The 22,206-nt window shown below is 37.0% G+C and overlaps 1 protein-coding gene across 5 annotated transcripts in view; it reads right to left on the minus strand.

Annotated features, from left to right (window-relative positions):
• Positions 1 to 2,797: 2,797 nt before the first annotated feature.
• Positions 2,798 to 22,206, minus strand: part of EcR (ecdysone receptor) — a 185,297-nt gene continuing 165,888 nt past the window's right edge. For 3 of the 5 annotated variants that reach the window (XM_013325070.1, XM_013325068.1, XM_013325066.1), the window contains 6 exons: positions 6,511 to 6,681; positions 4,675 to 4,967; positions 4,283 to 4,462; positions 3,792 to 3,950; positions 3,381 to 3,603; positions 2,798 to 3,264 (listed from right to left, as the gene is read on the minus strand). In XM_013325070.1, coding sequence (XP_013180524.1) covers positions 2,966 to 3,264; positions 3,381 to 3,603; positions 3,792 to 3,950; positions 4,283 to 4,462; positions 4,675 to 4,967; positions 6,511 to 6,681 — 1,325 coding nt within the window. In that variant the 3' untranslated portion in view covers positions 2,798 to 2,965. The remainder of the gene's footprint in view (positions 3,265 to 3,380; positions 3,604 to 3,791; positions 3,951 to 4,282; positions 4,463 to 4,674; positions 4,968 to 6,510; positions 6,682 to 22,206) is intronic. The other 2 variants (XM_013325071.1, XM_013325067.1) reach the window with 1 other exon arrangement.

The raw sequence follows: 22,206 nt of genomic DNA on the forward strand, positions 1-22,206 counted from the left end.
ATTTAAATACATAGATAGAATAGATTTCTGCAAAATCAAAAAATTAAAAAGCATGCACTTTTTTATAATGATGTAAGATAATTGTGTACGTTAGTTTCTTTAGATTATATCTTAATAAACTTTTTTTACACTAACACTTATTTGACATTTAGTTCGTATGGTAAACAAATACATTGATTAATAGGTTTAAAACGAAAATATTAATATAAAAGTGGCTTATATATAACAGAACGATATGACAAAAGTCTACAATTGCATATAGGCATCATTTAGCCACTATACATCCCCACTGAGGGGCTCGGAGCTTACCCTAAGTTAGTATACCAACCCGCAGTGGCCCAGCATGGTTGACTACGGACTGTCACTCCTAACTTAGGGTAGGTTCTGAGCCCCTCAGTAGGGATTTATAGTGAGCTGATGATGATGATTAAATGTATTATGCGATAGTTTTTTTGACTAACCTTAATCCAATGTAAATAAGTTTCTTTGGGAAATCTGAAGTTCTTTCTATGTATTTAAATAATTGTGAGAAACAGAAATATGCATACAACTCTTATGTACTGAGATCGTTTAATTTTAGGATATAACACTGACTGATGTATCATTGTCGATGTAAATATGTAAAGGGAGATAAGGCATATTGTACACGAGTGAATCACGGGCAGTTTTAATGCATTGTACAACAGGTGTACTTTAAATTCAGACATAAAAGATTCAGCATTTTAAAAATCAAATTTATAAGTTTAACAATGAAATTGATATTAAGAAGTGTAAATTTGATTTGAAAAAAACTGATTTGTTAAAACCCTGAATATAAGTTAAAAACCTTTTTTCATGTATTATTTGAGAGACAGATGCAGTTTTGTTGGACATCAAATTACGTGCATGTATACTATCGATCTATTTTTACATCTATTCCAATATTGTTCCCATAGAGTAAGCTCGGCCAAACATCGTAATATAAATACGTACAAAATAAAATCTTATAAAGGTAAAGGAGCTGCCATTTCTTATGAAACTATAAATAAAAGAAGTTTTCTTTAGTTCTAAACATTAATTAGAATTTGTCAATTATAAATACAGATTAAATAGAAATAAATATTAATTTTGGACAGATTTATATGGGCTCTACATTTCTAACTTCGAACCTATAACAGCTGCCTGATAACATGCACGCAAAATGATGTCGTAAGTAGAAATATTAAGTAATTGTGTTTATGTAGAGTAACGACTGGGAACTGTAGAACATCTGCCTCTGGAAGTTTCCTTTACAACGTTAAGAATATTCTATGTTATTTAAGCTTATGGCGATACTTATTGTAAATTGCACAAACTGGTACACAATGTTGCCTTCAAACAATTAAACTCGACTATTACACGAACGTCCGGTATTGAACAGATAACTTATGATATCTTAGTGAATGGAACAAACAATCTAGTGTAATGACTGAATGCAGCGTGAATATAAAAGCCGCTGTTAAACGCGATATCCTAACTATGTAACACGGACAGACAGAACTTGATTAGTTCATGTTTTATATTGATAGTAATAACACATAAATCGGCCTACATTTCAACATGTAATAATTGTAATCACAGCAATAATAAATTATAAAAATAAATGGACAAGTAGACACGCAAGGGACACGGGCACAGGACATTGGAACATTAGTCGAAACTAAAGCTGACATGACACTCAACACGCCTTATATAAACTATATATAAACTAGGGATGATCGATTATAAGCGCTGATTCTTATTTTTTGTTATATCGCATCGCAAAACCGATGTCTTGAACACATCAAAGCCAGTAACATCAATAGAAGTAACCAGCAAACCCAATCGAGGTAATTTAAAATAATCAAATTTCATCATTTCATATTAAAATAATTCATCATTAAATCTATATAAATATATACATGTATATAAATACTTAATAAATATTTGGCCATCGATGCCTTTTATTCGATTAGCGTGCATTTTTATCGATATATAAATGTGAATGACCTCGATCATCCCTAGAGTAAACAAACAGTCGCGATCCAGCGAACATCACTGAAATAACTTACGTTATCCTAACCGAAGGCGCAATATATTATATGTATAGATAAATCGAAAAGGTGTTTTACCCACAATTTTGGTAAATAAACAAAAACTATCAACTTTTTCATCCAATAGAATCTTTTCATATATTATTTTCATTTATAACTCTCGTAGTGTTCGTATGTGTAATTTAGGAGGTGTACTTATCGAAGTATTAGAACAGTGGTATCCGAGTGACCAACCGATCCAGCCGCTAAGGAAAACGTGGAGGCGACACGCGGCGACTCGCGGCGGCCGAGGCGAGACCCGGTCGCTTCGGCCGCTCCGGTCGCCGCCGGGGCCACTAAAACTATCAACACTTAATATATTCTCGAACGTTCAACAGCACATATATTCACTAATCTCTCGCACGTCGTCGGTCACCGAATACGCACATCTCGCACCCGCGGTCCTTATAAATACTCCATCACGTCCCATCGTTCCAGTGTCCGAGCACTTCACTAAAACTAGCCAGTCTATGAGCGTTCTCTCCTCAGTGGCGGCGTCGCCTCGGCGCTGCAGAACACGGTCCCTCCCCCGCGCATTGCTGACACCCCTCACCTTCCCCCATCTCCCCATGACGTCCCTTCGGTGCCCTTACCATATGTTCCCTTTATATCATCACCCAAGATAAAATCTTGCATACGACGTATTTATTCATTTCATTTATTTTTGTCTACAGCTTCTTTACCTTGAATTAGAACGGCAAGAATTCTATGTTCTAATCCTATGGAGTTTTATCATAGACAGGAAATCCGGTCTCCCAATCGTTGCGTAACACATGGTAAGTCGGTACGTGTCCATCGAGCTCGTTGGGCGGGGCTCAGAGGCCGCAGGGCGTGGTGCGCGGCGCGGCGCGGGGGGCGGTGCTCTCGCGGGGCCGCTAGAGCTCCGTACGCGCGTCGGTGACGGGCGGAGGCTGCGTCGTCGAGACGTCCGCCACGTCCCAGATCTCCTCGAGGAATGGCGGCAGCTTCCTGTTCTTGAGCTTGAGCGAGATGCACATGTTGGAGTTCTGCATGCCCAGCGTGCGCAGCTCCGACAGCACGGACAGGATCTTGCCGTATATGACGGAGCAGCGGGGCGACGCGCTGTGCTGGTTCACCACGTACATCTTCAGCGTGTTCAGGTAGTACCGCTGTATCTCCTCTACCAGCTTCGGCTGTTCCAGCCCCGGCCGGTCTGTAACATGAAACATATCTCTCTTTATAAGTAGCCAACAATATCTAAAATTAGAAGAACTAATAAGCTTTTTAAGATAATTTAATTAACTAGTGAAGATATGTCTATAAGCTGACCTGAGAATATAACGATGGCGGTGAGGAGGGCGTAGTGGACGTTGTCGAGCGACATGGTGTAGATGCAGCGGCAGAAGTGCAGCAGATCCTCGATGACGTAGGCCATACCGGCCTTGCGGTAGTTGTCGCGCGTGTACGCCTTGTTGTTGGCAAACAGCACGCTGTCAGTTTCGGGGTCGTAACGCCGCGCCACTCGCAGCATCATCACCTCGCTCGAACACGCCTGATAAATAAAACTATACGTTAAAAAAATAAGCGAAAATTTATCAAATATTTTTAAGGTGATGACAAGAAGCAGACAAAAGCTAAGCTAGCTTACGGTTAAATTTTGGGTGCTGTTAGGTTTTCCCACAAACTTCAATATCACTTAAGAGAACTGAAACCTAAGTGTTTACCAATTTTGAAATATACCTTTAATAATGTAATTTGATCAGGCTGTGAGATCTTGGCGAACCCTGGCAAGCCCTTAGCGAACTCTACGATCAGCTGCACTGTGAGAATCGTCATCTCTGTGATCTGACGGAAGGGTAGGTCCGATTCTTCCTCGTCCTCTTCACCATGCTGCCACGTCTGAAACCCCATATTGCTTGATACAGTACTTAATACAAAACTTAATATTTTGAGCGTTAATAACTTAATGAACCATTGAGTTATTAATGGATTGCTTTAAATTTGACCACATTATATGTAAATTTTTAACATATTCCTTATGTATTATTATTTAAGCAACACTGTTTTTTCCATCCAACAAAAACACGGGGAGATTTATTCAGGGAGGTTGTTGATATGAATTTTAATCTCTAAGATTTAAACGCGTTCTCTGGATTATAATTTAAATAATGTATTTACAAAATATTTATCAACACTTTTTAAGTACATAATTACAAAAGTATTAATCTTACTTCTGTGACCCGTTTCAGATCCTCCTCGGAAGGCTGCTCGTAGCCGTCCTGGTACCAGACGAGCCTCGCGATGAGGAACTGCTGGTTGGTGGTGAGCGCCGGGATGTTCTTCAACCTGTTCTGCTCCAGCAACTTGTCCGGGAGGAACCGCGGTACCAAGTCGTGCTGCAAACATTCCAGCTTCACGTAGGAAACAACCGTCGCGTTAATACTTTGCTTGCTCATTATTATGATAGTACAGAAAGCAAATGTATTCAACGTTTTTAAACTATTTACTAAGTTTTAAAAATTTTGTTTTTCAAACGATTTTTTTAATTGAGCTTTATTTAAGTTAATTTATCTTTGTATAGAAATAAAAGTATTTAATTATTGTAATTTGTAAAGTTGCTTACAATCCTAGCGGCTTCTGGGGGAGGTGGGTCACACTGCATTATGGGTGGCATGTGGTCGTCGACTGTGGTCGTACTGACGGGCAGTTTGTCCTTTTCCCTCTGCGCCTTCTTCTCCTTCCTCTTCATAGCGCATTGCGTCTCCGGCACCACGCACTCGGGCCGCATACCAACCGCCAAACACTTCTTCAACCGGCACTCTTGACATTTGCGTCGCATATACATGTCCATTTCACACGCGTGTCCAAACTTACATATATATACTGCATTTTTGGTAACACTCCGCCTGAAGAATCCTGGAATCGATATTGTATATGTTTATTACACGTTTGAATTCTTTAAAAATATTGGAATGCAGTCGTTGCAAACATTAAAGGTTGTCTGAAAGACGGGGGTCGTTGACATCGCGATACGAGAGGTACGATTAGGTAACGTGATATGACGAGATTGATAATAAAAGCGATACGTATTTATTGTAAGAAATAAAACGATATATAAAATTGCGCGACACAAATGTAACGTCCTGTACGATTCTGTAACAAATTTCAGTATCAGATGAAGGTGTACCACGTTTTATTTGAGCGTAGCATTTTGTTTCTTAATTAATATAGAGGCAGACGGCGGACTTATGAATGTGGTAGAAGAGAGAGGTACGGTACAAGTCTAGACGGTAAGGACTTGTCAGTAAACGGTCAGTAGACGGGCAGCAGACAACCATTGTGACGTAGATCCGTGGCATTTGACTACAATATGCACACGAGCGTCTACAATCACCTCGCTCACAATGACCCATTCCAACTCTCAATTGATAGTACTATACAAGCATATAGAAAACATATTGCAAATATACAACGCTATTGATATATAAAATTATAGTTATTTATATATTACGATCTCCATGAAGGTTCAGATAAAAAAAATATATATGCAATCTACATCCTGCTTTTAGTACATTTGGAATTTGGCTAAGACGGATCATAGAAATGTATTAGTTATGTGAATAATTTTCTGTTTTACTTTTGTTTCTTTCGGTTCCATCTTCAATTTTAACTTACTTTTTTTAGTGAAACAGTTTAGTAAATTTTATCATGTTTTGAAAGCCAAAGATTACTCAACGGATGTTGATAAGTTGTCGTCCCTAAATATTATTTTTTACGATCCTTTTTTTAAATGAAAGTGACCCAATTTAGCTAAAAGCTTTTGAATGACCAAAAGATTAACAAACCTACACGATTTCTTTAAGTGCAGTAAATGCACAAAAAGGCAACCTTAAACGGACATCGTATTCTGTTTACATTTGAATAATAGACGTGGATGAAAAATACTTGCCTAGTGTTACAAAGACTGATCAATATTATTTATTCTAATCATAACTTATTACAACTTTCGTTATTCTAAAATCGTAATGTATATAAGAACTAGTATTGTCTTATCCGACATTCCAAAGACACGAGTTATACAATTGAATAAGGACATAAAATCTAATCACGCGTCTGACAACGAACGTGACGTTACACTGCCCCCAAACGTAACAAATTACCCATTAAAACAAGAATGTTTAATGAATTTACTTTTTTATGTAACATTTCAATCTGAATATACTTTAAGCACGATTTTATTAGTTTGACTTTGAATTACAATAAAACAATAAACTTAGATTGAGCATCTACATTCCCATAGATATTCTCCCTATAATATTATAAATACAACGCAAGCAGCGTCTGTGAGGTTAGCTGTAGAGAAATGTGACATGTGTTAGGTTAGGTTGTAAACGCGCCATGTGTTAGGTTAGGATATCAACGCGTCATGAATAGATTATGATGTCAAGTGTGAGTTTACCTTTGCATCCTTCACAGGTGAGCGCGTTGTAGTGGTAGCCGGAAGCGCGGTCGCCGCACACCAGGCATAGTTCCTCCTGCTGGCGCGGCGCAGGGCCCTTCTTCTGCCGCCGCGCGTCCCCATCCGTACTGCATCCATTGATACTCGACGCTGGAGACAACTCCTCACGACCTGCAACAAAATATACAATACGGTTAGAATAGAAAACACAGAGCTAAGTTGATAAGGTGAAAGAGATATGTTTGATACTTTACAACGTTTTCATAATATGATTTCATCCAACATTCGTACACTAGTTATAGCGATAATATAATATTTACGATGTATGTTGTTTAAGAACATATAACTATAAGAGTAAGTGCATTTAGTATAAATATAAAAGTTCCTTCAACTGTGTAAACACTCAAAGTCCAGTGGCCCAAAGGCGTCGAGTGTCAAAAACATCTAAAATCGGACGCCATAAAATTTGCATACATTTCATGTACCATTAGCTGCGAGGTCGAACGAGCGGGGAAAGATTTTATTTCTCATTTTTACAACCGATCCGACTTGGAAGAGATGTTTTGGTAACGAAATACGGGTAAGTAATTTTCGGCGGCAACGTGGCCGTTTCCTGTCCAAACAAAAGGTGGATAGGGTAGCCGTCCGCATACTAATCAGGCGTGGCACAGTTCGTATGCCGCGCAGGTTCGGGAATAGGGTATGCGATGTGCGATGGAAATTTAATAGGCGCTTGTCAATCACGCAGTCGGAACTCCTTAAAAGGCGAACAGTATTGCAAATGTATTTATAGCTTTTTGGGCACGTGATTTTTTTACCTATTTATATTAAACAGCATTGGCGTGGACGCATACTGATGCTTAAAAAACTTGGACACGATATGCTCTAAATTTAAGGTTATCGATGACATAACGATAAAGGTATAGAAATATTGAAAATAGGTCGTCACGTGGTTTGTCATTATATTTTTTGCAAATTAATAAAGAGAATAGAATGAGGGTGTGATAAATTTGATGTCAATCGAAAATTGTGTTTAGAAATATTAATTCGAACAATTCCTAACGTTGGCTTAGCTCGTACGTTTTTAACGTGGTGTAAATATGTTTTATATGTCTTGAAATGATTAATAGTATTTTTATTTGAGTGTGTGGGGGTCGGTGGCCGTACGTTGCGCAACCGGCCGATTTGAGTGCTGCTAAAAAACTAGTTGGTCGTGAGACCGGCCAGTCGGAGGCCGAGTCATTCGCCAATGCATCATAAACGGTCTCGCCTTTCACGCTAATAAAAACCTGTCCGTGCAACCTGTATATGTATCACTATTCCAACATGCCACAATAATGCTATTAATTATCAAATGTCTCAAATATATCTTAGAAATCGTCTAAAGTCTTTTTTAAAGTCCCACTTTTAATTTAGCCATTATAATTGAAGTCAAAAGAACCCTCTTTCATGTCAACTTACGCCTTTGGACTAATTAAGACAAGAAACAAAATATTCATTAAACTTATAACCAAAACTTATTCAATCTCGTAAATAAAATCAAATGCAATCAGCATTTTGTTAAAAGAAACATACTGTGAATATGTAGAGCACAGATTTGCAACATTGCAAATGATCGTTCCACAAACCACACTTCTTACCTAGCGACCTTATTCGCTACTAGAATTGGCAAGCGTCACCGACTTCTATCGGTCGCGAGATGTCGCTGTGATTTACGTCTCCCGGTGCGAGCCATTTGAACGATAAAAATGCCTCAATAAAGAGGTCAAGTGCGCACTTTTATCCCGGCTTTATTTATGGCGACACTAACATCAAAGTAGTTTTTAAATAAAATGGCCGTGCCAATATGTTTTCAATAAAAACGGAGCACTGAACTGGGTGACCTCGTTCAGTTGCAAGCGTGTACGTATTATTATATAATTATTTCGTATAGCCTGTTATCACATTATTAGACGCTTCTGTTAAAAGTATTTTTTAAGAACTATGGTATATATATATAATAATTATTAAAAATGAATCTCAGGTGTACCTATCAAGAGAACTTTTTGGAACTGTGATTCGAAGACGAACGAGTTGAATAGACTTCAGAGATCTTTGCTTAGTATTATGTTTATTTAAATACATTGCGTGTATTAAATAACATTTTGTGGGTTATTATGGTTAGCTAGCTCGGTCGTGCGGTGAAAGTGTCCGGGATGGCTAGAACTGGTTCCATCGGCGAAGTCGCGGTCGCGCCGCAGTGCCCAGCTTGATAAAGACGCGGAATTTGATACGCGCTTTGCCTATTATGTTCCGCGGTCAATCGTGGGAATGTACGAGAGCTAAACGAGTTTTTGATTTCCTATGCTTTTAATAGTTAAGGCTTTGAGTGTTAGAAAGTAATAATTTTAGTTATGCAAAATGACTATAACTATTTATGTGCCTCATTTCGTTAAATATACTCCTTATTCATCGACAAAGGCTTGCGCATGAGTGCTTGTAAACAGAATTCCGTAACGTTCATAAACAGTGTTCGAAGATCCAATCAATGCTCATGAAAAAGAAAGCCAATCAAAAGTTGAATGCACGAATGACCGAGTCAGTGTGTTATGTTATTACGTGTCAGCTGTTCGTTGTGCTGCGCCCGCGCATAGGAAGGTCTAGTTCGTGCCGCTTCGGCCCCGGTCGGCATCGCTCGGGTGTCAGAGCGAGAGGAGCTGGCAGCGCTCGAGAGCGACAAGTGGGGCGCGAGCGACGACCGGGGGCAGCGTGCGGCCTTGACTCTTACATCTCCTCCCCCTCCGGCCCCGTCCCGCGCTGACACTCCGCTCCCCCTCCGTCCCTCACAGAGACTCCGCTCTCCGCGCCCCGTGCACTCCCCGCGCAACCACATTATTTATGATAGCATCAGAGCTCCGAGCAACCTCGCGATTCTCTATACTAACTAATAATAACTCGTTTTTCCTCTCACGCGATTCAACTTTTACGTTCTTTTAGACTTGCAATGTCTTTTGAAAATAATAACCGTCTGGTTAAAGGTAGATTTTATATTTTTTTGTCTAGTAACGCACCGTTAGACTGTCTGTTGTCTAAACATTTCTTACCTCTTTCAGATCGGGATTATTTTCATTTGTGTTGGGGACAAATTCTTGAATTGAATGCCAAGATGCTATAACACGTTATATAGCGATCGCGTAAAAATTTGTAGAAGGTATTTACTACATAAGCGTGTTCACATAACGTTGATTGCCTGACACTACATAATATGTACCTGTGTCGGACAATCATTCATTTAGGTTAATTAAAACTTAATTTTTACGTTAACTAACATTTTATTTAAATGTTAGCTAACGTAAAAATTAAGTTTTGCTCAATACACACTTAGGTACAAAGTTATTCAATTTAACTTAGCAACTTGTATGTAAAATTGTAAATTAAAACTTGAAAAGTAACTAAATTTTCAATACTTTAAGTTGGAATATCGCTTTCTCAGTAATATTTAAATCTAAGTTAAGTATCGTGGTAATATAAAGCTTTCATTATGCAACTATTTGATGCCGTGTTAAAATAATATTTTTTCTTACTTTCTCATTAAGAATTTCCTACATCTATGAAGTAGGGACTTTTAGGAAACATGACGACATTGACAGTTTGCAGTGATTTGACAAATTTTATATTTGTTTTTACGAAACTCTTATTATGTGTTAAAACTAATTAAAGACATTAGTAAATTTTACAATCGCTCAATATTATTATACTAACTGTCGTAAATTACTCCGTCCGCGCGGAATTAGAAAACTTAATAAGTAGCCTATATGCTCTTCCATGCTATGTTCTACATCTGCGCAAAATTTCATAAAGATCCGTTGGGCCGTTCATTAGATACCTTCAAACAGATTTACATCCATATAAACTTTCGCATTTATATTATTATAAAGATTTTATTAAAGGAATTAACGGAATGACAGTTTGCCAATATTTAAGTGACTAAGGTTTTGGTTAACAGTACATTTATTAAGGAAACAGTGGGTCATACGGCGTCATTCTTCGAAACGATAAAACAATACCTAACCGAAAACTTTCACTGCGACCCCGTGGGCAGGGGCGACGCAATAATTTGCAAGCGGGCCGCGTATAACGCCAGTGAAAGTTGCCCAAAGTTAGGTATTGCACAAGACTTACCAAGCCACATACCGCGTAATTCAAATTCGGCCATGGCGAAAGTAAATGCTGTTTCGTATGTTAAGAAGCTATTAGCCACTGCTTTTTGACTATTGCTTATCCAAGAAACAAGAGAACATCGTTTGGTGTAATAAGGGAGTCCGAATTTGTAGATGAATCAAATGCTTGTCTTAGATTTTAGTATAGCTTTATTTATTTCTTGGAAATACTTACATTTAAATCAACTGTTCTTCATTAATGTGTTCAAATTTAGTTGAATTCATCATTCCGTCATAGGATTTGGTAATATTTTTTTTATTTTGGTACACAAAAAGAAAGGAGTGTGTCTCGTGTTTATTTTTAACATGTCAAGTTTTGTCAATTCTATGCATAATTTTGGCATTATTTCATATTTAACGGGTGGTAAATAATAATCAGATAATACGAATTACAAAACAAACATTTGATATATCTAATAAACAGAAATTAAATGTTTAAATACATAGTTACATTAACTATCTAGTAATAATCATACGGAATCTAGATCAATGATTAACATGTATAATTCTCTGTAGCAAAAACGATCCATTGAAAAAAATCTAAACACGTGATCGATGCATCGCTCGGGTGGATATCGTCTTAGAATATTACTTTCTACGATACTTTCTAGCAAGAGATGTGGGCCGGAGCCGCACAACTGGAGCGATCGGTTTCACCGCGCGCCGGGAAAATTGGATTGAAATAGAAACTCGCGCTCGGTGAAAATCTGATTTTCGCGTCTCACGCAACGCGAAAAATGCTATGACGTTTGTCACCTTACACTAAGTTAACTAAACTAACTGAAACATACCGCATAGATCCGGATGCAGCACGTGTTTACGTCCGCACTAGCTTAGGAACGCATCCGGTGCAACGAACACATGGCCGAATTCTTAGTTTAAAACAAACACTGCAAGATTACAGCTTCAAGGAATATGCGTCTTAGATAGATTGATATTTTACTAACTAAAGTTTACTGTCAAACATTGTATCTTAGTGAAAATCAGCTTTAATTAATAATGCAAAAATCCGTAATGAAACAGATTACTACGAAAAAAGGTATTAAAAGGTTGTGTCAAACAACAACATTGATTCTTCAATTAAGGTCCCAACGTATTACTTTAAATCTAAAGAGATTGAATTAAATAGTTTCTATGCTGGGTCAGAAATTAAATGTAGAACGTTACCTAGTATTCTATCAGTACGGCGGCAGTTCGCTGAATTTCGTCACAACACTCGTAAATTAGAAAGTGGTCATCGCTTATCACGTACTCTGTGCCCACATACTAGTGGGTACACCGCAATACCAGACACGCGCGGTATTGGCAGTCTGTATCAAAGACTCTCTCTGTCCCCCGCACGGTGCTAAATGCTTACCAACTGTTCCTGTCCCTGTCTACTCCCCAATTTAGTGCGGATGCCTGCGCACCCACGCTCCGACGCGCCTTTTCGAGTAAACATGGGAATAGGTTAGTAAATAGAAAAGGGAGGGAGTTATAATTAGAATTAATGCCGCATCGTTTCCTCACTCAAATTAAACTGACAAGACGTTTACAACCAGCTGTTGTATTGAACAATATGCATGTTGCTAAGAAATAGATTCAAATTCAGATAACTATGAGGCATGGGTATAGAAAGTTTCTTTCATTGTAAAAGTAGTGTAGAATTTGGTATACGATTGTTTAAATATTTTGTCAATTGTTTAAAATTTTCATTTTTCGAATCCACAATTCAATGACCATGGCATTAATACAAATCTTAACATCAAAGAACACAATAGTGAACAAAACAACAGAGCAAAGCGTTTAAAATAGAGTACGCTTGCTTGACTGTTTGCTATCAGTGCCCTTGTCCTGCAAACGCGACCTCGCACGACCGCCGCGGCACTAGTCGTAGGCATCCTAACTCGTTATGTAACTAAACTTGTTTCTATGCAACATTATGTACTACATGCTATAACAAAATATGTATGTGGAAATGTGAAAAATGTGTAGGCTATGAATTACCTAACATAATGTTACAAAACGGTAACTCTTCGGTGTTAATACGTTATTATTTGTTAAGATTTTTAATTATTCTTACAAAAAATATAAATTAGACGTTTAGAAACAGATTAGTTTTTCAAGGTCCAAAAACAAAACATTAACAATGATGCCGCTTCGAATTGTTACCGCGTTTTCCGCGAACTCGTGGCAAAATATAGAGCGGACTAAGTAGGCCAAGGCACAGGTGACGTCAGCAAATGTAGCTCGTCCAGCGATCGTCATAAGGGCTAATTAACCGTACGACACCAACTGGGTCAACGACTCTTTGTTCTTCAACTTCTTCAAATTATTTCATAACAAATTGTGACAGTAGGTCGGGTCGTTGCGAGTACCAACCGACGTCGCGTGGCGCCTCATTATAACGCTACAAAACAATGCGATTGGAGGATATTATCAAACCTTCTTATCTAATACGAACTTGTTTATTTTAGTAACATCGATTTATAATTTTCAGATCAATGACATCGAAACTATAACGTTTCGGAATGGAATATTTGTTGAACCGCAAAGTTTTTGGGTCATTAACACCTTATTTACAGGAAAATGGGCGTGTAATGAGGAAAACGAGGGCGATTCTGAATTGGGTCGAGAGTTTTATTGTGAGATTAAGGTTGAAATAACAGGCGTTGAATTAAGTAACGTTCAAAAACGCTGCGCTTGTCCACCTTGCGAACTTTTTCACACTTAAGACACACTTACATTACGCTTTTGAGAGATCGTTAGTTTATTGAGTCAATACCTTATTCATTTATGATATGATGACGTATACAAATTCACTGGCAAATAATAGAGATTTCTAGCTGTTGCCCGCGTCTCCGTATGCGCGGAATTAAAAAAAGGGAATTGCCGACTCTCAGACCTGCTGAATACGTGGATAAATTTTTACAAAAATCACTCAAGAGATTTATGGTAACTAACAATGTGACACAAGAATTTTGTATATAGCATATGAGAATAAAATGTATTACAGTAAATATTGAATCATTACTGCTTTTTATTTTTTAATTTAACGACAATGTTCCTAATTAAAATTGCCTTTGAAAGGATGTCGTGTCTTTAAAAAAGAAACAAAATAAAAATGTTACAATATAAAAACAGCCCAACATATCCATTGATACAAATATTGGACCAAAATTAATTAGTCCAATTAAGTCGCGAACAGAAAGAAATCAGTGCGACATTTTTTTAGTTTAATGTGCCATGCCATCCGGGAACAAAGGGGTCATCGACCGTGTATCAGTACAGATAAGCTGACTACGAAACGCTTATCGGCCGAGAAAGAACGCCTTTGTTTTCGACTAATTTGACGACAAACAGCCGATGATTAGATTAATGTCACACTTGTGATTTTTCGTATCGCCGCACAAAAGTCAGACATTCTCAATTCTACTATTAAATTAATAAAATAATTTGATACGAGCCGTAACAACAATTAATGCATCTTATATTTCGGCACGAGAATAGTTCACGCTGTAATCCTATAGACTGTCGTAGAGTCGCGGGCGATAGCTAGTAATATGACGTACGTACCTACATACTTCTAAAATCATAGTATTAAACGAAAAATTACAAGATAATGAGATAAAGACACAATTTTCCTCAAAACGAATTTAAAAGGGTCTTATAAAATTCAAGTACTTATAGGTCGAGTAACATATTCGAGAGAGTAAAGTGGTCGCAGGTTTTAAGTAATAAGTACAAATAATACAGTAAAGCGGTCGAGCGACGCGGCGGGGCCTCTTTGCCGCGTGACCAGATCTCGGTAACGAGCAAAAACTGTGAGACGACATCCGACCGAGCGACGATGGAAAAAACGACCGTCACTACTTGCACGGCCAGCGCACAGCGAAACTACTAGTCCACACCTAGATATATTTTATACCAGAATAAGGCTCAGGCATTAAAAGGAATCGGCAATAGGACATTATTTTCTGCTCTTAAAATGGTTAATTTTGATTTTTATTTATTAACAACGAAAGAAAAAAATTGTTTCTTGTACAGTCAGCCACCTAAATATTTATACATTTATAAAGCTTCAGAAACTTGTATATGCCTTCGGTCTCAAAAATATGAATACTCATATGCTCCCGCTCATAAATACATAATAATGACGAATACGTGCATACATATTTTTGAAGCCGATATTTTTATAATTTTCTAAAATTAGAAAATGTTTATATATTTATGCAGCTGACTGTACCTACTTACTTCGTAATACGGTGGTTATGTGCAGATTATGCACGCAAATGAGTACAGTGTAGTAAACAGTGTTTACGTGGAGATGCGACGGATATAATTGACCGTGGCGGCAATGGCACATCCCGAACTGTGTCATGGGCCCAACCCACGCGTCGCGACGGAAGGTCCCACGTAACACTCTCATATGTTCATTCTGTTAATACTTAAATTAATCATTTATTAGTCAACTTCAATAAAACATATATATTTTTGAGACTGTGTCTCGTAGTTTCAGGAGTTTAATGTAAGAATAGAAGAATGGAGTATCGAATAATGTAGCAATCAACTCAACAAATGACGGAGACATAGTGTTTGTTAAAGTCAGACAGATGTCAGGATCATACAAAAGGAAATGCATTATCTGATTACCGTTTGTCATTCATATACCTCGTGATAGTAGCATGAGTTTTATTCAGTACACTCCGTTAAAAATGCAAGTAACAACACTATCTTTATGTAAACATTCCAAAATACGACGAACATTAATTTTCAGATATTTGTATTATTAGTGTAATGACCCAAAATCTTTTTAGTCGTTGAAATATGAATACACCAGGCTTTTTAACTGCCTACACATTTCGTTGAAAGGCTAACTCAAATGAGTACCATGGTGTATAACAAATAATCGACGATGTCACCTTGATGGATGAGTCGACGGTGACGCAGCATTGAAGACATTTTATACTTCACCCCCCTTTTATTCACAGAAATCGCCCTAACAGCGAGCAGCGCTTTGAGTTAGCTTTCCGGCTAAACTTCGTTAATCACCTTTATGAAGGCGATTAAATGTGCAGCGGCGCATGGCTTTATGTACAGTTATGTAATAAAAGCTTCATGTTTAGATGCCAACTAATGCGCCAAATACAGCGGCAGTTTTAGAGTGCGTAATATTTATGGAACTTTTATATTTTAGCAATACTTGTATCTTGAAGTAAAATTCGTTTTATGTGCTATGATTAAGGCTTTATAACGTTTATACAAAAAGTATGAATGTCAATATTATCTTTCAATGGTTCGTGAGTCAAATATAAAAACAAAGAAATGCATAAGTTTATTTTTATAAAATGTTATATATTAATTTTACAGAAATAAGAAAAAAATATTGATTGAATTGCTAAATTCACTTTAAAAATATCTCCAAATATGAGCAAGGTTATTCAGTTTATTGTCTTTGTTCAGGGTTTTCCAACGTTCTTTTAGTCTCGAAGTTGAAGGTTAATCGACAGCAATCAGTTGTTTAATCGTATTATTTATAACCATTACTTAACGCCGAGAAACTATGAGTGTCCTCGAAGAAAAAACAATTTATGCTTAATGATAAATGAATTGAATTAATCGATATTATAGCCTTGAATTTAAGCGTGGGCTTGTGAACAATCATTGAGGCAAAGACGAATGACTAGGTGTTAATACTTGAAGACTAATCGTGAGTTTCTGAGACTTAAATCTCTGTATAAAACATATCGTTATCCTTGTTATTATCTTTGACAAGACAGAGATAACAATATATTTTAAAAGGATATTTTGGATTCAGAAACCCACGGTCAGTGAGGCGTGGGAAACACGGAAGTTATCTAAGTACCCGGTACACAACAGAAACACATGTAAATTATGTGTCTGTTAAATATACTTCCATATGGCTAAGTTGGATTAAGTATGATTTTGAAATGATTCCTAACTGGTACCTTCAGTCTTTAATGGTAGACTTTTAAGTAGTACAGGTCTTTAGTTACGTTTGTAAAAATAATAGTCGCTATCAATAACTTTTAAAATAACTGTTTACGCAAAAGTGCAAACTGGTTCAGAAAAAAAGGTAAAATTAACTAATAAGAAAGTAAGTCACGACCTCGACCTAACTTAGTTTGTATCTTCTTAAGTTTTTAATTGCTTAATAACTTTGAAGTGATTCGAGTTGTAAGCCATTAACGGATTATAGATATAAAATAAGTTTATCGCATGTGACGAGGCGAGGTAATGAATACATTGTGCATTTGCAACGTGCCCCGGCGGTGCGGGCGGTGCATTCCCCGTCCCCGGCTGACCGGTTCCTCGCAGGCTGTTTATGGACAGACCAGATATAAATAGATATGCTGCCAACATCCATCTTCGCTGTGTTTTAGTTTTTTAACCGGCACACCGAGGAAATTACAATACTGTGAACGTTTTAAATCGCCTACTCTGGTACGTTTTTCTTCGCATTGAAATTGTAAGTTGAATCGAAAGCGCTGAATTCTAAATGGGATTGGCGTGCGATATATTATTTGCTTATAGTATAAAGGAATGAACCACGTAGTTGATATATTTAAGCAAATAAAAATACTGTTAGCTGGAAGACCGTTCTCATGAATAGGTTCTAAAACCTTTAAAACGATATTTGCCAGTTTACTTAAACAGTATGATATAGTTTAGACATTAATAAAATGCTTTACCCGACTCTAAGATCGAAGCTAACACTTATATTACAAAAGAATTAACGCCTAGATTTTCTAACAATGCAGCTGGTATTCAGGTATGTGGCGACCGGACGGTATTATAAAGCAAGCCGTGTTTAAATATAGATCGCTATCTGCAGACATTGTTAGAGGTTCTCGTGCGAGTCGTTCATTGCCAAGAGGAATTGGAAATGTACGTAGGAGATAAGTACGGCAACTAGTTTCACATCGCCAGTTCTTGCCGCGGCGTTCACTTTCACCGCTGGCTGGGGTCGCGCGAGCTGCGCGGACGCCCTGCATTAGCGACGGTGTATCGGTAACCTAATGCTTTCGTCGCCTCGTGGTCGCAGGGCACGGTTGCATAAGCGGCCACGTGGTGCGGGAGCAACGACCCCGGGGCGACGGTATCGCCTCGCTATCTTAACATCCAGATACAGCGACGATAATATTCGGCACACGACGATATATTACTAAAACTTTTCTTTTCGTTACGGTGTTGCACAATCAGCTCATCGACTTATTTTGCAGAACTCGCTTACCGGTTTGCAATTGTTGCATAAACGACCTCGCGATGTCGAAGGGGGTCATTGTCGCGCGCGATCGCTCCACTCGGCAGGTAAGTCGCTAGCCTCAGGTTAGATAAGCCGTAGCGATCGCAGCCCAGTCTCCTTCGGCGTGTCTGTGACCCCGATGTAAATAACCTGCGGCGGCGCGCTGTAAACAACCGACGCCGTTTGCGTCAATCGCCGTGCACCGCACCGCCACTCTAACCTCGTATCGCCATTCACTTTATCATTACATATGCAACTCTAAGAACGTCACTACTTTTACAGCACTTTCATAGCTGCCAGATGCCAATCTAAAGTTCTATAGTACGCGAATATTCAGACTACGAGCTCTATTAATATTGGAATCGACGAATCGCATAAGAAGCTTAAATTTGCCCTACAGCTGAATATATCCTTAGCTTTGGGAGCTAGTGTACAGAGATATGGATGGGTAAATAATATTGTAGGTATTAATGAAGGATTACAATACAAAATATAGTTTGGTCTCGAGCGAAACCCTGAAATATTATACAATCGAATAGGAATGAAATATGTTTTATAATTTATTTAGGCCTACGTAATAAAAGATAAAAATTACCTAACCAAGTTCAAATTCCATTATCAATGTATCGATGAAACAGGTTAAACGAGTAGTTGTTATGCCGAATGACCGTTAAAATGACGTGATGGTGAAAGATGTTGCAAAATATATCTTTAGTTACAAATTGTTGGATAGCGTGCTTGCGAAAACGATTCCATTATATTGAGCTTCTTAATTTACCAAACATTAGATGTATTTTCCATGAAGAAAAAATAAATGTACTATATCAAAAATATGCTGTTAATCTCTTGACATGTTACAATCACATTTTTATCGCGCCAGTGTTCAAATGTTCAATAAAAAATGTAAAATTGTACACTTAAAAAGGCATTGTTTATGAATAAAAGAAAAAAAAACAAAAACGTTAAAAAATAAAAACTCGAATGGAAATGGTAAATCAGCTTGCATATAAGTACAAGTATTCATAATCAACAAAGTAAGGTGACCTATATGATAAGACTACGCACACAAGCACACAAGCATGCAGCTTGTATGTGTATTCGAGCCGCGTACAATGACATCGTCGACCTTGACTACTGCCTCCTATATCAACACACATACACATCGATAGACGGAATGTGTTCGTCACAGTGTATTTAAAGCTAGCGAATAGTACACAGAGTATAGACGTGTGCAAGCCGCGTTCCTACATCTTATAAATAAAAATACTGAAGCGCTGCAGGGTTGTATATTTAGGCCCATCTCCGCCCAGTCTGATATAGAGTAGTTCAACACACGATAAGGTGAATGCCAGCCCGCTGCAGCGATGCACAGCGAGCAAGGCCACCACTCGGCGCACTGAATTATCGCGGCCAAAGCGATTGCACACTTCAAAACGTTAAATACCGCATGTTATAGTTTATATATAAATACATACCATACATTTTTACATCACAATGGTTGACTATTAAAGTACATAAGACATTTGATATGTAGTATACAACATAGTAGATTGTATTATTCTTTTAAATTTGGCATAGATGTAGAGTCTGGAAGAACACATATGCTACTAATTAAGGTTGTCTCACTCCACGCGGACGGAATCGCGGGTGACAGTAGATATATAAAAAATAAATGAAATGATTGAAGAATCTAAATCAAAAACTAAAAGCAGTAAGAAAGTAAATCTATTGTTAATGGCAATGACATCAATTTATACTTTCATTTTATCAAGTACTTGAGAACAAATCGAGCGACGTTTACTGTGTCATCACTCAAATTGGAGCTGCCACAGAGTAGAAAATAGAGTAAACCAATGTTAAAATAACTAATATTTAATGTAATATTTTGTGATATTCGAAAACATGTCTAGAGGCAACTTATAAACATGAATATAAATAATTTAACATGGAATTAATATGAGAAATATTTACGATATTTTCTAAATCATTTATTATTCACTTTGCTTTGATGTTTTAAGAAGAATTTTAGTCGTGAGACACGGTTGTTAAAACACTTCGTTGCAAAATGATATGTTATATATTATCTAAACTACTTGTGATCCCCGACTCCGTCCACGCGGAAAAAAAACTTAATTAATAGCCGATGTTATCTTCCAGACTGTTCTACACGTCATTTTACAAGTATGAATAATAATTGTAAAAAATCAAAGCTAACAAAACAAACTTATGTAGTTTATAAGCAAATAATACAAATACATATCTAATTTATTTAATTTTAGCCTAACCTTTATATATTAAAGGAAGAGGATATAAGCATTTATCCGAAAAAAACACAAACACCAGCTTATAATAATGAAGACCAATAAAATTTTTATGGAAAGATTTATAATCTTGATTACCTTTTAAGTAGAAACAGCGAACAGAAATATATTTTAAAAATTAAATATGAATATTAGTTGCCGTTCGTCGACACATTTGTTTAACTATACGGATACGTTTTAAAAAAAATATTTTAAAGAATAATTAACACATCGTGAAATGGATTAGTACTTCATAAAGATTTCATCTAAAGTTTTTATTAAATTAAGGTACCAAGTGTCCTTTGAACGCAACTTTACATAGAGAAAGGCGCCTAGCCTTTGAAAACTTTCTACAAAACAAAGATTCACTTTCAAGTTGAAACATAAAACTAATAAAAATGTGACCTATTATGATAAAATAGGATTATTCATTATAATACCGTCATACGCAGATAAGCAAGAGTCCAAGGACCCGCGAGGCTTCTTAAAAGAGTTTCTCGCTTATGAAGGTCGTCTGTCAGGACCGGACAATGACTCTCGCTTATAGAGATTTCTCGTATATCCTGTTCTCGCTTCGATTCGAATGTATATCTACGCCTACTATAAGATACAATTTACTAGCAGACCTTAATCTAAAGATCATTAGAAAAATTGGTAGCAATTTCTTTCAAGCTTATGAAATTATTTAGTATCGTAGTCCGGAGGTGTATTCCGCCATTCTTTGTAAAATGAGCCTCGCTATAAACAGGTTCCAGGCTTTAATACATTAGCCTGTCCAAAACAATTACGAACGCTAACTGTGAGAATAAACTTAGCTGTACTCATAATCGTCTCGGCCGTTGTACTCAAGTAAAGGTCACCGTAACATCTTTGTAAAAGTCGTAGGTTGGAATGAAAACATTTTTATTTTGCTAGACATTTATGTCATGTTTTGTGATAAGTAACATAGATATCTATTGTAGATTGGTATTTTATTAAAGTGAGTGTATAGAGCTAAGGTACAGACATCCGAACATATTCTATCCAATTTTTAATTTTAAACAATATTTTTTTATGTTACATATGTATTTAAAAAATAAGAAAATAGTATTGTAAGAATTTTGGAAAGAGTTATTTTCAGCTGTTATTATTATTATTATTATATGTAGTTGCACACTGGCAGCTGGTCAGCTGATATGTGCTAAATAATTTGGAGATATTCAACTTGTCGATGTTGTTTTTAAAAGCGTTAATTGATGGAGCCATTGCAATGCTTTCTGGGAGTTTGTTCCATGCTGCAACAACCCTGTTCGATAAGAAATATTTCATAGTATTTTTCTTAGCTGAGTTTTCCCAAAGCTTCAGGGGATGCCTTCAACTATTTTGTTATTTGGATACAATCAAATACCTCGGTTTTAATGACTACGATGTTTGACATTGTCATTGGCAAATCGATTGGTTTTGTTCTGTTAAACTAACCTTAAGTACCAAAAGGAAAAGAAACAACGATGAAATAGCAAGTTAAGTACACTTATGTTGCATTAAACTCAAAACCTTTATTGATTCAAACAAGTTACTCCAAAAAGGGTTCACGGATTAATAACGATATCACAGTAATATACATTTAATTTCATATCAAGATTAAAACGATTTAAATATTTCTATATTTTAATGATTTACCATACAATTGACAGTTAAAGTCGCATGACACTCCGTACATGCTAACACGAGCTATAATTTACATAGTGTGGGTAGAGTTCGATGATGCGACAATAAACCGTCTCAAAACGCGTGGAGGTGGCAGAACAACCACGCTCTAGGACATTGTTAAGATAAATCTTATTCCGAGTCACGTATTAAGTCTTACATTAAGAATGTTTCCTCGTTGTTCGGCTATACAATTTAATCTCTTTGTCTCGCTGTCTGATTTTACAATCAAATATGACTCATTGTTAAGTGCCTGACAGAAAAA

Source organism: Papilio xuthus, unplaced genomic scaffold, assembly GCF_000836235.2.
Source record: "Papilio xuthus unplaced genomic scaffold, Pxut_1.1 DF824888.1, whole genome shotgun sequence".
NCBI lineage: Eukaryota > Metazoa > Arthropoda > Insecta > Lepidoptera > Papilionidae > Papilio > Papilio xuthus.